This window comes from Pterocles gutturalis, unplaced genomic scaffold (assembly GCF_000699245.1).
Source record: "Pterocles gutturalis isolate BGI_N339 unplaced genomic scaffold, ASM69924v1 scaffold37339, whole genome shotgun sequence".
Classification (NCBI taxonomy): Eukaryota; Metazoa; Chordata; class Aves; order Pterocliformes; family Pteroclidae; genus Pterocles; species Pterocles gutturalis.
Window position 1 is genome coordinate 13074 of NW_010129450.1, and position 15913 is coordinate 28986.

At 46.4% G+C, this 15913-nt stretch overlaps 1 protein-coding gene across 1 annotated transcript in view; it reads right to left on the reverse strand.

Annotated features, from left to right (window-relative positions):
* Positions 1-15913, reverse strand: part of HECTD4 (HECT domain containing E3 ubiquitin protein ligase 4) — a 56689-nt gene continuing 40776 nt past the window's right edge. Inside the window, 21 exon segments of the mRNA XM_010079949.1 lie at positions 1-482; positions 939-1161; positions 1954-2149; positions 2618-2784; positions 3209-3430; positions 3586-3689; positions 4484-4639; positions 4786-4905; positions 5746-5892; positions 6259-6449; positions 7260-7383; positions 7941-8047; positions 8255-8406; positions 8488-8711; positions 9577-9784; positions 11465-12768; positions 13084-13266; positions 14061-14266; positions 14500-14608; positions 14611-14620; positions 14924-15129. Of these exon segments, the coding sequence (XP_010078251.1) occupies positions 346-482; positions 939-1161; positions 1954-2149; positions 2618-2784; positions 3209-3430; positions 3586-3689; positions 4484-4639; positions 4786-4905; positions 5746-5892; positions 6259-6449; positions 7260-7383; positions 7941-8047; positions 8255-8406; positions 8488-8711; positions 9577-9784; positions 11465-12768; positions 13084-13266; positions 14061-14266; positions 14500-14608; positions 14611-14620; positions 14924-15129 (4496 nt within the window). The 3' untranslated portion in view covers positions 1-345.

Here is a 15913-nt window from a genome sequence, read left to right on the forward strand (position 1 = left end):
CACTCCTGTGGTGGTTGCATGGGCAATATCATTCTAAGTTACAAAATTAGAAATGTACATGTTTGAAGGTTTTCTCAAAATTAAATTATACACAAACCGGTCTTTACTAAACTATCCTACAAATATTCCACAAACAAGGCAGCAAAATAACCAGTCCACCACGAAGTCTACAAATACAAAACGTAAGTCTTCCAGTAATTATCGTAATGGGAACAAAAGTTCAGAAAATAAATTAACCTCCAGCTCATCACACAGTGGTACAGGAGGTGTTTGTACGCAAGTCGAAGGGTTTCCAATGTCAGCAGTCACCAAACAATCCGGACAGTCACCTCGGGGCAGCCGTGCTCAGCCGCTGAGCGGATCCTCCCGGTAGTGGATAGCGTATCGCAGTTTCTCCAGCATGATGTCCAGTGAGGAGTACTGCGGGAGCTTGATCATGAACATGCACGTTTCCACACGGATGTACCGGGAGTCCGGAGAACCTGCGGGGAAGAAGCACCAAAGGGTTTGAACGTGCTCTCCGCTCTTCACCTCCTTCTCCAGGAGCAGCCTTCCCCACACCCATACTAACAAATTCCTGCCTGTCGTGTGTCTCCTGAACCCCAAATCCTGCTGTGCTTGTCCATCAGTTCTGAGGCTGACATTTTTCCAACAGGTCAATCATTTTAAAAGCATACGAGACAATTATTATACAAAGTCTCTTATTCTCTAGAAGACAATGTTGTAAGTAGTTAAAAGTTCATTTAAAATTTTCTTTTTACATGGTTTAAACCCAGGTTCACTCTCTTCTTATCTACAGCCATAACCACCTGCCTCTCTCTTGTCATTCTTTCTGCAGTAAATACATGTTTAAATTTGAAAAAGGGGAATCGAAAGCTCGAGCCACGATGCGAGCAGAAGGGATTTTCTTTGCCTTAGGAGGCAGAGGGCAAACACACCTGCGGCCCCATCCGGGGGAGCGATTTTCATGGGGTACGGCGGGACGTGGGCAGTGTCGGGGCCTCCGTCTTTGCAGGGACACGTGAAGGGGATCCGCTCCTGGTTACAGGCAAACTTGATGAACTTGCAGAGCTCCTCCTGAGTGAACATCTCCAGTGCGCTCCAGAAGAACTCGATGTGCTGATCGGTCTCCATCAGGCCCACCTGGTACATGGTGTGTGCCTGGGAAAGGAAAGCGAGACGTCTGCTGATGCTGTCTTCTCCCCCCATACATGTTCCCCACTTACGAGGACAGAAGGGGGGAGTAACTACACCTTCTCCCCCAGATTCCTGCCTTTTCAAAGCGATTAGGAAATCCAGCCACGGTAGAGTGTTAATATCCGTGGTTTTCTGTCTTTTTAGCCCATCAGCTCCTGTACCAGGCTTGGCTCGGTGTGTTCCCCGTATGTTGCTGTTTTGTTTAACACACAGGACTGGGGCAATTCAGCATTGCTGCTGTTTAGGGACAACACAAACCGACGCTAACACCCATATCTGAGAATATTCTGCAACTTCTCACACAAGAGAACTGTTCTTTTTATGGCATAATTCTTATGGCAATGAAATTAAAGTATTTAGGACCAGAAGTTGCCTGTTACGGATTGATTTTAGATCTTCAGAAGTTATTTGCAATTCAGAATAGGGACAATGGCTCTTTCAGCCCTTGGCTCAAGTGGCAAATATTAAATAAAGCTGAATAAATGGAGAGAGATTTAAAATATCATGTTAAAAAGTAAATTCATTATTCTTCTCTGGACAAGCCCCACTGCTATTATTTCCTGAATCCAGTAAAATCTCAAAGAACCTCCTTGGGGGGACAAAGGGGATGTCCAAGCCCAGGCCAGTGCTCCGTACGGACCACCCTGGCTGTATCCCAAGCAGAAGGTTCTCCTCTAACACCTTCCCTGGGGGAGGATCCTCTCCTCCATGTGTCAGACGGATAAGCTTTGCCAAAGCAGCCGCGGTTCTTCCCACCTTGAGGAACTCCAGGTTGATGTACGGCAGCCCGCACGTCCTCAGCTCCATCTCCAGAGGCGTCAGCATGGTCAGGAGCTGCAGGGGGATGATGGACCCCAGCCCGGCACGCACGGCAGTCATGCACTCTGGGGTCTGCAGCTCACGCATCCTCAGGCTCCGGATCGCTGCTGAGTACACGTCCTTGTTCTCCCACCTGCGAGGGCAGAGATTCCGGACAAAAAAGGAGAGTGTGTGAGAGCCCTCGAGCCCTGCCCCAGAGCACTACACACAGAAGGGTTTTATGGGGCGATTCCGCTTTTGGAGAAGCGCAAGCATTAAGCTGTTTGAATTCTGATGCTTCCCAATTTAATTCCACTTTCCTCAGCCTCCTCCTCTCCTTGCCCATGTGTCACTGGCCTCCTAATTGTGGGTGTGCGCTGAAGCCAGCACTCAGCTATCAGCTCCGCTCCTCAGCTGTCTGTTTCTTACAGAACAAACGTCAGGAGACAGCAGGAACTTGGCATCACTGGTGCTAACAGATGTGAAGCTTTCCCAGATCATTCCAGCCTCCAGCTCGTTACCAAAGCATCTCTGGAGAGCCTGGGGCTTGGAAAATGATTCCAGAGATGCTTCTTTCCCACGTAACCCAGCGCAACGTCCTGCCAAGGAGGCTGTCACTTACCCCACGGGAACGTGCCGGCCTCGGGGACAGAGCTCCACCTCCTCCCCCGTCATGGTCAGGTAGGTGAATTTGCAGCACGGCTTGTTCGGACAGTCCGGGCTCTCTGTTGCGAGATGCTGAGAAGCAATTTCTGCACACAGAGCTTCCAGTTCTGTCTCATCATTTATCTGTCACGAAACACAAGGCGAGTATCCAGTGACCAGCATGTCGAACTGTGTCATTCTTGTGACTCACTGAAGGTACCACCACAACGTACAGCGTGCTCTCCACTCATTCCGTCCTCTGGAGACGTCCCGGACACTGCAAGCCCGTAATTGCTCTGGTTTGGCAGTGCTGAGTTCCACTAAACATTTCAGAAACCTCAACTCCACCGTGCCTGGTAGCAGAGGAGACTGAGCAGCTTTTCTAGGACATCAGGATGCAAAATCCCGCACCCAAGATGCGTCAAAACGACCGGCTCACACGAAAAACATCAGCAGGCTGCGAAGCTAACCTACCACTGAGGGCAGGCAGTGACGTTAGCAGCCACTAGAACAACATTCTTGTGGGGGAAACCTGGAAAAAAAGGAGGGAAGAGAACAAGGGACTTACGTTTTCAAATTTTTTGACATAGTTGTAGGTGAGGATGTCAGCTTCCTGGAGATCACCGTCAGGATCCAGCGGCTCTCCTACGAGCGTCTTCCAGAAGGAGGGCAGGAGGTCAAGTGGCAGAGGAACGTCTGCTCGGATCGCAATCCCCAAGAGCTGCCCAAAGAAATGGAACAACTGCTCCTCCGCATAGGTTATAGGGCTGGGCGTCAAAATGTACTTCCCCTTTAGGAAAAAAGAATAACAAAACAGAATAAAGCACCCAAACCGGCGTTTAACAATGGATGCAAACGCTGCCGGTCCACAAGTGAACAGGCTTGTGAAAACACATGCATCCAGAAAGAGCAAAGCACTTCATTCCATTTATCGAGATATCCCACCTTATTCTTATTGACTGCCGAGCTGGGGCACAGCAGGAGAAGGGAGAGCGAGGAGCTCTGTAATTCTTTACAGACTTGCCAAAGGAAGTGGCGGAAAGATCCACCTGAAAAAGAGAGAAGTGAAATAATGAAACAGCCTCGGAGGCTTGTCACCGCCGCCTTTTAACCGAGAATTCACCGTTCTCCTTGAAATCATGTTTGGAGCCTTAGGTTACACACGGAACCTCTCTGCCGGCACAGGTACGCGGCTTTAACAAGCGTGGGGGCGATGCCAGCCTACTATTCACACGCAAGTCCACATTTAAATAGTTCAGTTATGTGCAAAAAATATTCATTGACTTGCTTCCTCCTGAATTCCTAAGCGCCGCGTTGTCTTCCAGCGCTCTGTACGACTAGCACCACCATTTGTTACAGCACTTGGCCCGCAAATGGAATTCATTACTGGATTAGAAGATGAACGGCGCTGTCTTCACAACAACAGAGCGCGTCCACAGCTAAAAGCAGCGAGGCGAAGCATCAGGAATCACTGCAGATGCCGAGCTGTGGACATCACATTTATCTCTTTATGGATGCTGTCAATAACCAGCACAGGCCTCCAGAAGAAAGGAATTCCCCTCGAGAGAAAGCATCAAGGAGCCTTTTGCACTCCTTTGCACTTAACAGGAGCACAGTCAGGCACGCGTAGTTCCTGCTGTATTCGCTGAAATATGAAAATCAACCACCTGGCTTATGTAATTCCTCGAGGCTTTGTTCTTGTCCATCTGTGGGACACAAACACCACAAAGGTGATGCTGCTCCTTACAGTAACGTGAGCCACATCCCGGGGAAAGCCTGGACTCCACCCGGAGTCAGTTCTCACGACTGCACCCAATGTCACCCACGCTGGGCGGCAACTTACTTGTTCCATGAACCTCCTCCCCCGTGAAGCGGATGTTGAAGGCGTAGGTAGGGTCTCCGCCGCTGGCCAGTTTAACGCAGAGCTGCGAGGACGGCACACAGGCCAGCTGTCTGGCTGCCTGGCAGAAATAGGAATTTTCCGAAGAACGGATCTCCCCTATTTAAAAACAAAAGATAAAAATCAAATCCCCATCCTCGAGAGTATTTGGCATTAATAAGCATCTGAACTTGGTTAAAACAGATCTGACTTGTGTCAAGGCACGGATTAAAGTGAATTTTGAAGAGGACAAGTGTTTCCCATACCTCCAACTATTTCCAAGGGATCCAGGGTGATTTCTGGGGCTGCATGATCAGCAGTTCTTTGGACGGTGGCATTCAGCACTCTGTTCATTACAGTTACTTTTGTGTCATAGAAGATTAAACCTAAATAAAGAAACATTTCAGTAGAGTTAATCTATCTCTCTACAGTCTTATTTTCTGAAATTCTCTAATGGACAACAGTAGAGTAACAATTTCATCTTCATGAGGCAGGTAAGAGATGGAAAATTTGCCTCTTCAACTTTTTTGGAAGTATTTGCTACTAATGTTTACTGCAAGAAGTACAACGAGTTAGAACACTGCTGAACACAATTCCAATGTTACATAAATAGATCCCAGCCGCTCCAGCAGCATCTCTGTAAATCAGAAACATTTTGCCAAATAGCTTTCAGAAGTCCAAGATGTTTTCACAGTAATGCTAGAGGCAAGAAAACATGATAAAAAAAATCGGGCTGTCATACTGCACCGTGAATAGAGGCTCTAGAAAGACAAAATCTCTGAACATTCCTCACTTCCCCATACTGGGTTCACAGGGTTTTGTTTTTCTTAGCTAGGGGAAATACAGAAGCCAACCGGTGACTTCTGTGTCTCCTCCTTCTTCAGAAGAAAGTAAGTTTGGGAAATGCAATGTCCTAAATCTTGGGTTTGTTTGGTGTCTAACGGAGGCTTGTAAAACTATTTTCTTGATCTCTCTGTAATTCAACAACTTCAATGACAACAAGGATGCCAACATGTCCCAGGTCTTTCACCTGATCTGTTGCTTGCTGACCAACCGACAATTTTAATTTACGGATACCCCCAAGAAGATAAAGACAGCCACGGACAGAAAAGATGAGCCAGCTCCCTCCACAGTCCAGAGAGGTGCACAGTGGCTCTTAACTACTTGGAAGAATAATCCCCTCCTCACCTCTAAACCTCGCCTGACCACGTTCCTGAAAAACTGACCTTTGGCCTCTTGCAGCAGCGCAGCAATGCTATTCGTGTACATCTCCGTCTGCCGAAGCTCCACCAGCGGCAAGAAAAATGTCTCCAACGTTGTGTTGAGAGACTGAAGCAGTGCAAACCGTAGGCGCAGACTTTCGACGGGAACATCTGCAGTGGGAAACATCCAGTCAGAGAGATCAAGTGACTCCCCACCTCCTGCGAAACTCCATCTTCCCAGCAGGTTCAGTCCAGGAGCCCCCGCTAAAGCAGCCTGTCCTCATCCCCGCACACCAACAGGGCTGAAGATGCAAGAACAGCCGTGATCTGTGACGTTCCTTCCTGGGTCTCGAGTCTCTGGGTGTCTGAGTCACACCCCGGCACACGCCAGGAGAGAGCAGACCTGGCTCCAGTGCTCCCCTCGGGCCATGAGGTTCCGACCTGCCACCTCCCAAGGTCCCAGCTGCCAGGGCGACAGCCAGCTCACTCAGGAGCGCCCAGCTGAAGAAAGCCTCTATGCAAACAATCGATACGTACTCAACAGACAGGAAATCCTGGGATCTGCTGCATCAGCTGGATCCAAATAAACTTCATGGGGATGGAGCCGTGCTGGTGTAATTGCGAGGTGACGGCAGAGCCGGTTAATATACTGGACCAGGGCTACGTCCATCTCCAGGGACCATTTCCGGGACGCTTTCTGAGCGTGTCTCGCATCAATGCAGGCACACCTGAAAGGTAAAAGGCACAAAGACCTGCTGAAAATGGAAGTGCAATGCTGCTTCCTAAGAGCCCGCTGAGCACACCACCAGGTAGCTTGTTCTGCTTCTCTCCCATTTTCTTAAGCAGAGCTGCTTTATTAAAAAATTCCAGTTTGAGAGTAAGAACTGATTTATTACTTAATAACAGTGAGGCAAGGTGGGTGATAAGAAAAAAAAAAAAAAAAAAAAAAAGAAAGGAACTAGGTACTAAGCTTCCTTATTTTGCTAACTTCTTTATTCTTCATATCTGGAGCAGATCTAGGGGAAGGGGATGTTGCAATTAGCCTGTGGCTTGTCACAGGGTGATAAGGAGGACGCATTTCAGGGACTTTCTTCCTGTACAGTACAAACAAGGAAGTAACCGCTCCCTCTTCTACACTCCTACTGACCCAGCAGCAACGCTGCCAGTTTAAACAATTACCCAGAGCACAGAACAGAAAGCTGTTGTGGGAGGAAACCAGAGGCAGCCAGATGGATCTCCAGTTCTCACCAGGCCAATTTATCATCCAGTTTGGAAGCTGTGATCTGCTACATCATTTTGTTAGCTATGTTGTACGCAAGAAAGTCAGGAACCTGCATTCTGACAGCAGAGAGACTCTTTTAAAGCACGTTTTAAGAAAACAACCAAAAATTTTCTCTACAGGCCTTGCAGCCATGGATACAAGTTTGTGTGCTACTAACACACCAGTTAAAGCTGCTTGGAACACTTGGGATCAAGGTTTTTTTAAAGTAAGCACAATTAATCAGCATCACCTTTACAAGAAAATTTGTAAAATTTACCTTTCAAAATGTAGATCATATCCACAGGACAGAATAGCTCTCCACACACTACGGATATCCTGTTTAGATCGGTCAACCACAAATCTGTGAAATCCGTCCAGCGTCAAGTACTTCTCCTCAGGAGCTGACAGCAAAGATACGACCATCAAATAGTTAATGGCTTACTATAAAATCTTCACATGACAGAGGAAAACACTCAGTGTAAATGGCTGCTACCTGCCAGCCTCCGCCTGGTTCTATCCATCCCACCGTTAGCTATTGAGGCATCTGAAGCTTCTCTTTGATCCAATTTTCCTCGTGTAACTTAATTATTTTTTCCATGGAAGTTGAGAAAGTTGACTTAAACCCACCTAGTTCAACCCCACCCCAGCCCAATCCCCCACTGCACAAAACCAGCCTTGACACCGCACCTCTGAGGAGGTCAGGTCTACCCAGCACGTTCACACGGCCCACACACACTGGTGCGTGAATTCCACGAGCACGGTTTGCTCTCACGTTGGTGAGTCCAGATTTACAGATACACAAACAAAAGCAGCATTTTAAAATCATTATGTGAAAGCATTAAGTCAGCTTCATTAAGACAAACCAAATCTATCCTGACATCATATAAGCACGTCAATACAAAAAAAGTATTTATTTTCTACCGTGGAATGTTACAGAAAAATTCTATACAGCCGCTACCTTCCTGTTTCTTTGTGGGAGACTTTTCCGGGTCCTTCTCTTCGGGTTTACTCTTCTCAGGAGATTTGGGCTTTACAGTAGGTTTCTTCTCACTTAAGGCTGTTCGGCTAAGGGACAAAGTGGATGTTAGGATGGAAGTTTTCTTTTGTCTGTCCAAGAAACCAAAACATACCTTAAAGGTCTTCTATAATCTCAAAGTCACATTCCACCTTTCCAATTTGTACACAGAAATACAGAGGGAGGGGGAATAAAAATCTGGATTCCTAAAGAGAAATCAAATGTTTCGCAACTGTCCAAAGGCTGAAGACACCAACCTGACGCTATTGAGCATTGACTTCTCCTTCGTAGGCGGTTTAGTAACTGCGCGCTTGGTGCTCACAACTTTCACGGGATGCTGTTCTTTGCCCGCCTTGTTGTACTTGCTCTTGTCAAATTTTGGCTTGGGCACGCCGTATTTCCTTAAAATCTTCCAACACAGAAAGCGAATGATTACACAATGCTTTCAAGTTACACAAAAAGATGCTGAAAATAGTTTTGAAAGCACTACCTGAGTGAGCTGGTCCTCGAGCACCTTCTTTGGAGGGCGGACATTTGTGAAGAACACATGAAGAAGGTTTCCAGGAGTCTGAGAATTTATCTGCTCTTTGCTGAGATAGATATCAGCAACCTTAATGGGCTTCGCAGGAGTTAGGCTCAGCATTTGCTCAGAATGGACGCAGCTTTTAAATATTTCTGTGAGGACTTCCCGAGCACCTGGGACCAATTTCTCACCTATTTAAAAAAAAAAAGCAATATGGTATAAAACACCATGACAACTGTTTAGAATTTGAAATGTGAGAAAACATTTTGCATTCAGCTAAAAATATTGCATCACATGCCACTTGCCCTGAGAGATAAAATCACTTAGAAACACTCTACCAGCAGACCTGCCCTTCCTGCACACTAACACCCCATTTACGAGAGAGAACCGAATGCCTCCTCCTGTTTGGTCACATGCTGTGATTATTATTTGAGTGACTGTAGTGACAATGAAAAAAGTAGATTATTTATGATGCCAGTGTAAAAATTATGTTGTGTAAGTACACACTGACACCTATCAAACGAATTAGCAGTCAACTGAGCTTCCTCCAAGTGTTATCATCCTCCCCCGTCCCCTGGTTCAGGATTCTGGCCCATTCCAGGCGTATTAGGGTCTGTAGAGCTCTCATGTTGTAGAGAACATAAATTACTCGCTCTGCTACTTGAACAGTGTCTACTCTAAAATTATGCTCTGTCTCATTATGGTAAATGATTACAGTGGCTATTTTCTGAAAAAAGTCACTAAACAACCCAGTCAGTTTTTTGGGTTGGTGGGGAGCTGTTTGTGGTTTTTCTTGGGTTTTTTCGTTGGTTGGCTGTTGGTGTTTGTTTTGTTTTGTTTTTCTATGAGGACAGTTGAGCAATGTTCAGGTTGCAAACAGCTTCTTGCCAACTGATGAGAGGGCGGAAACTTGCTTTGAAATTACTTCCAGGCTCCCTCTCGCTGTCACCCATCGGTTAGTGAGTCATACTGACTTTACACCAGCATGGAGACTCTGACCCCTTATGTCCCCAAAACTGCACAAGCGAGATATTTGCCAAGATGAAAACCACGTACCCTTTATGGACTTATCATTGAAATAATCTTCTAGTGCTGGGCTCCCTTGTGTGTCGAAGAGACTCTGATTTACAGTAGAAACAGTTAAAATCTCTTCTGTTGACATTTCCATCAGTTCGTCTTCACCATCCAGACTTGACAAACCAATGAGATCACTACTGTTGAACAGGCTGGCTCGGATTTTCTCTATTTTAGCTCTGGACCTTATCTGTACAAATAATGACATCAGTTAACAGCAATTCTGACAAAACAAATTGACTTCCATTCATAGGAACCTGGGTCTTAAGCCTTCTCCCCTCCCCATGCAGATAATCACCGTTGCATCTCTTTTAACATTCTTCTACATCCAAGATCTGATACCAGAATTCAGGTTCAGCCTAGAAACATCCTTTCTAAGAACATCTGGCCACTGAAATCACCAGGCTGCGACTCAGTCGGGCACAGCTCTGAACCAGCTATTCCCCTGCTTAGTCTGGAGACAGCCCTTAGAAATATCAGACAAGCAGCTGAACGTTTCCGAGAGGTAACCTCTCGTTATTTGCAACTCTGCTGTCCTTGCTTCAGTTCTCCGTTTAGAAAAATCCATCTGAACTAGCACAGGCCTTCGAGCCTCACAAATTGGGAACAAGAAAAATAATTTCCTTTGATTCCGAGAATAACCACCCTGCATCGTTATCAGAGCAGCTACGGCCTTGGAGCAGGTTTCCGTGTGAATACGCAGACAGCTTTCTGCACTCATGGTTTACTTCAGCTCTGGCCTCTTCATGTCAATTAATAGCTGAAGAATAGCAACTGAGCATCTTCCGTCTGAATAAACTGATTTGCTTCTAAATGGGAAGGTGATACAATCCCAGACTATGCAAAAATGTCTCTCCACATTCACAAGCTACCAGAAATGGCTGTGCTTTCGCAAGCTTCTGATACATCTGCAGCATGGAGGGAAGAGCAACAACAGCCAGGAAGGGTTCTTGTGCAGAGCTCAGACCTGGAGTGATCTGGTGTCAATGACAACCACCCACAACGCTTTTAAAAATGAATGTGGAACCAGACATCAGCAACATTTATCATCTCTTCTAAAGTAACATTCTAGAGGAATCTGTAGATGGTTTAAAATATGTGAAAATGTAGACTTTAAACATGATATCATTGCCTTGCGGGTCAAACCAAAGGGCCACCTGTCTCCCAGTTAATCTCCAGCAGTGGCCAGTAGCAAATCTTTGAAGAAAATCACATGAAAGAGGAAATGAACAGATCTTTTCCTTTACATAGTCTCTCAGCCTCCAGAAATCATCAGGTTAAAGATTTCCTAAGCTGAAGGCTGCACTGACTGCTGTGCGTAACAGCTACCGATTTGCACATCCTCCATGAACTTCATCCCTCATGAATTCATTTATACTCTTGTCTTCCGCAACACCTCGCGGCGATGAGCTCTACAGCTTGGAACATGCAAGAGCACTTCCTTCTGGTTTGAAATTGCTACTTGATGGGTCCCCTCTGTCCTTTGGGTGACAGGGAATGATACAGAGAAGGCCAACGGGGAATCAAGTTGAGCTGTCCCAGTCGAGAACTCCTCGTCTCGTTAGTCTCGCGTGCACATCGACACATGGTTATTCTGCACCCACGGCCTACTCTGAGCTACACCTCACTAACAGTTCCTTTCACTCTGTCATTCACGCAATGGCCTCAGTCAAGGAGAAGAACCTGTACAGAAGAAAACCCACTGCACACTTTTTCCTTAACAGTCAGACCAGGGTGTTACACACAAACCACAAAAACACAGTATTTCTCAAAGCCAGAGGCTAAAAGAAATAAAGTTACTAGAATCAGATCTCATTCTTTCAGAAAAAACTGACCCCAAAGGCACCGTCCCCCGACTGAAGGCCATTACCTCCACTACAGCAAAACCCTTGATGGGCCGTGACAGCAGCGGCTGGTTGTCCAGAGAAGTGACGGTGTACATCGACCCAACGTCAGACGCAGACGCTGTTTCTACGTTGTCAAGCGGTTCCCCGAGGCTGCCGAGGCTGCCAAGGCTTCCAGTGCTGCAGTGTGAGAGATCCAGGCTCTCCTGGCTGGAGACAACATGGGGTTCCAGCAGTCCTGGTGGGATGGCCAGTTCCAGTCCCGCTTGAAACTGGTCAACGGAGATATCGCTAACAGTCCGAGATATACCCTGCGAGCTGCAGAGGGAGGCCTGGCTGGTCGAGGCCGAAGCACTAACGCTCATGGCAGGCGTGACGCTGCTGGAGCTGCTGATATCCAGACTGTCTGCGCTACTGGAAACAGTTGGTTTTTCCAGTTCAGGTCTGCATTCTCCTCCTTCTGCTTTGTCCTTGATTTTTTTGGCATCCTCTTCCTGCAAAGGGATGTAGATCTCATCTTTGAAGACCCCACCGTGTGCATTACACGCCTTTCTGATGGCGCTTCGGACAGTGCTCTCCTCCAAGTGAGTCGGAATTCCAGAAATGACCAGCAAGCGGCTGTGAGCCGTGGGACCTACCAGTGCTTGGCACGCGTCCGCTACAGCATCGTTGGTCACACCCAGGCCCTGCGGATCCTTCCTGGTCAGGTGTCTGAGAATTATAAGCAGAGTCAGTGCTCTGTGGAACCACAACATATCCTCAGGCTTGCTTCCTCCTAGACTGAGGATCGCAGCGTCTGTTTCAGCTGCTCTGGATGAAGACCGTTTGCCTGAAGATGATGTCTTTTCCCGCTTCATTTTGACTTTTTTCCTCTTTGACAGCAAACTTGGACTCTGTGGTGTCTGTCCTGGAGAAGATGAAGATGAGGACGAAGAGTCACTAAGATTTGGGGCACTCGTTGAAGACATCACAGTAGTTGTTACGCTCATATTGATAGGTAAGGTTACTTCTGCTACAGCGAGGCAGACTTCCATCAGAGCATGAAAGTACGTTGAAAATCTTCCTTGGTCAGCCCCTCCGACACCAGAGCCACCGCACGCATTTCCAGACACCCAGTTCTGTGTTTCTTCATCATACAACTTGTGAAGTTCTGACTGCAGGGCCATGAGCATGGCGAGGCAGGGATTCAGCTGAAGGGCAATAGAAGATGACAATCCTGCTGGATTTTTTTTCTGCTCCAGACTGTGAATTTTGCGAAGCAACTCGGCCAAGAGATGAAATATTAATTCCTTCACACACGCTGCCATGTCAGTTGTCCAGAGAAAGTTCCCTGTGTGTGGAAGGCAAGACATGGGAGTCAGCAGTGTTTCACTGTTTGTAGCTTTATTACACAAATTGCAACAGTAATATTAAAAAAAGCACAAGAAAAGGTCGTTTAAATGGCTGTATGTCAGCGGTAAGACAGACAGGAGGGCTATTCCAAGAAGTGCATATCAACAGAAAATTTCTGGAGTTGGAAGAAAGCTTCAAGATAATGGAAGAGCTCAGAATACTTTGTGACTACAATTTTTCTTTTTTTCCTAAAACTCTCCATCTGAGCCAGCACATTACTGGTGCTCATTACAAAGCAAATCTGCATTCTCACCTAGGAATTCCACTACTTGCAGGAGAACTGAAGCGGGAATAGTATCCAGTTGTTCATCTTCTGACTTCCCATCCCCATCTGCCAATTTCCAGGTTAAGAGCTGTTCTGTGAAAGCCATTGCCAGGGGGAATTCAAGAGGAAGAGAATGCAAGACCAACACAGCTCCAGGAGGAGGAGAGACTCCTAAGCAAAGAGGTCAAAGAAAATACATATCATGACCCTAGGTATTTGTCAAGTAAAAGTAGTACCATACCTTTTAGGATTTTTTTTTTTAGGCTAAATTTATGCTAAGTGAGAATTTTCTCTATTAAGTACCTTGCCATGGATAAATAGGAGTAGGATGATGTGTGTGATCAGTATTGATAAAAACAGAGATGCTGTAGTTCAGCAAAAGAACTTGAGGAACTCCAGTGGCAAGGTTTAAGAGCTTACTGCAGCTCAGTCACCTTCACTGCTCTAAATAAATCCCACTGTCTCTCAGGCTGGAGGGGTAAAAAGAAAATGAATGATTGCTCTTGCTTGAGAAGCCGGGATGACCTGTGTATTACATATTACCCCACGTATCAAAGGGCCCTACAATCACCTACAAAAGCAAAAAAAAAATCCATCTGAAACACAGCATCTCAACCAGCAACAGCACCAACTTGCACACCGCACAAATATGAAAAACCACTGCTTTGTGAGCTCCTGGAGCCAAAAATCAGAAAAGAACACAGATCCTGACCAGTCTATCAGAACTAAAAACATCTGAGTCAGATGGTTTCCATCTGGTTTATAAAACCATATTTTCTTGGTTAAGAATGATTGCATATTTCTGCTAGGACACATTTCTTAATACCTTGTACAAAAATACTGTCACTAACCAACAGAAGGACTGGTGACAATATGGGAAGCTCCTACACAGAGGCAATGATGCTGCTTGTCTCACTTCTGAGAACACAGTTACAAAGGGTTTTTTAATTAATTTTTTTTCTTACCTAGTTTGATGTGAACCTTGTCCGTAGGTGTGATGACAGAAGGGTACTGATTGGTGGTTGGGGGAGGAGTCAGGCCTGTGTTGGTGGGAGAAGCATCTCGAGGGTAGCACACTGCTTCAATGAGGTTTAGCTGACCATTCCTCTTCACTTTGTGCCCAAGTCCGTAGACAAGCACTCGAGCCCAAGGAGCTTTATACAGGGATGAACTAAGAAGAGACCAGGAATGGTTTGGTTAGACTGTAACTAGCTACTAAAAATCCCAACCCAATCACAGAAAGATTGAACACCCTGCAGTATTTATCCCACCACCCTGAAAATGAGTCTCTAAGAAGAGAAAAAAATCTTTTAAAAAAAAAAAGAGCACCTGCATGCGCAGGGTTTGCAGAGGCTCAGCAGCACATCTTCAATCTTTGCCACTCTTGGCCCCTCAATTACTTACTCTTTGCGGAATCCAGACTGACTTTCCTTACAGGACACAATTACAAATGCAGCCCCAGGAAAATTAACATCCATATTGACCTTGGATTCTGAAATTGGGAATTCTTCAATTCTGGTGCCGTCTGTAACACAGCATTTCATCATGAAAGCCCCCATGCAGCAGCAGCAAACCACCTCCCTCTTCTCTTTGCAAATAACATGCAGCATTGTAAATAACGACATAGTGTGAGGCCACTCTATTTCAGTATGATCCAGAGCACTGCTAGAGTTTTCAGCGTGCCCACTACGATCAGAACAGGAATACAATCCACCCAGAGAAACAACTCAGTGTGATGGACACTATTATGGAAGTTAGAATCACACCAAGCAAGGGCTCCTTAGAAAGAAAAACAACACTGCTCAGAAAACATTCCTAAATATGTTACCTGCAAAAAGGAGCAGATCTGTTTAGTGAGGTCTAACAGACTCTCCTCTCCTTGATGCAGTGTCCGAGTGATGGCGACAGTCAGCCACTCCCTGATGGCCTGTGCGTTGCCCTGGTAGAAGAGGTCTGTGGCAGCACAGTTCTGGGAATGCACGCAGTGCTGCAGGGACTGGGCCAACAGGATAGAACTTGAACTGATTGTTCCATCTGTAATAACAAGTAGGAGAAGACAAATTTGGAGATCACTTCAACATGTTTACGTAGCCTGCAAAACAGACAGTATAAAGGGAAGTTTTTAAACGCTTGGAAGATTACCAGCCTCCACTTCCACTCCTGAGCAAGTGCAAACCTCCTCCCAGGGGTCAGCAGTAGAAAGGATCCTCCTGAGACCAAACCTGCACCCCGGAGATGGCTGGTTGGAGATGCGATGGCGCTCTAAATGCCAGCGGTATTCTTCACCTGCCTTAAGCCAACCCTTGAGGAGGCCCGCCACACATCCACAGAGCTGCGGGTTCACAGCCGCCTCATTTGGCCCCGGGTATCAAGGCAGGCATGTTGAAATCTACAGCACAAGTACGAGGACAAGTGACCAGAAGCGCTTTCTTCTCTAGATGGGGTGAAAGCACCTTGATCTGGTCTCAAGCTTTCCCCACATATGAACAAGATCGCTTTTGGGTGGCCCCAGGGGGGTCACAAGCCCCGACATCTCTTGGCTGTCATTCTGGAGCTAATGGGAGAAGTCAAAGAAAGCCAAAGTGCAGTGCACAGAGGAGCGGGCAATTCACCAAAACACCCGTTTGGAAACGGTATGGATTAGCAGGACTTGAATTAGACATATTTTAAAGAGGAAATTTTACAAGCTTTTATTTAGTTTTATCTTAAAGCCATGCAAAGTAGTGCTGTACTCTGCAAGAGGATCTTCCACAATGCGGCATCTGTTAGGGGTAGCCAAGTTTCCCAGTAACTGGAGGAGGAACAGCAATCTTTCCAC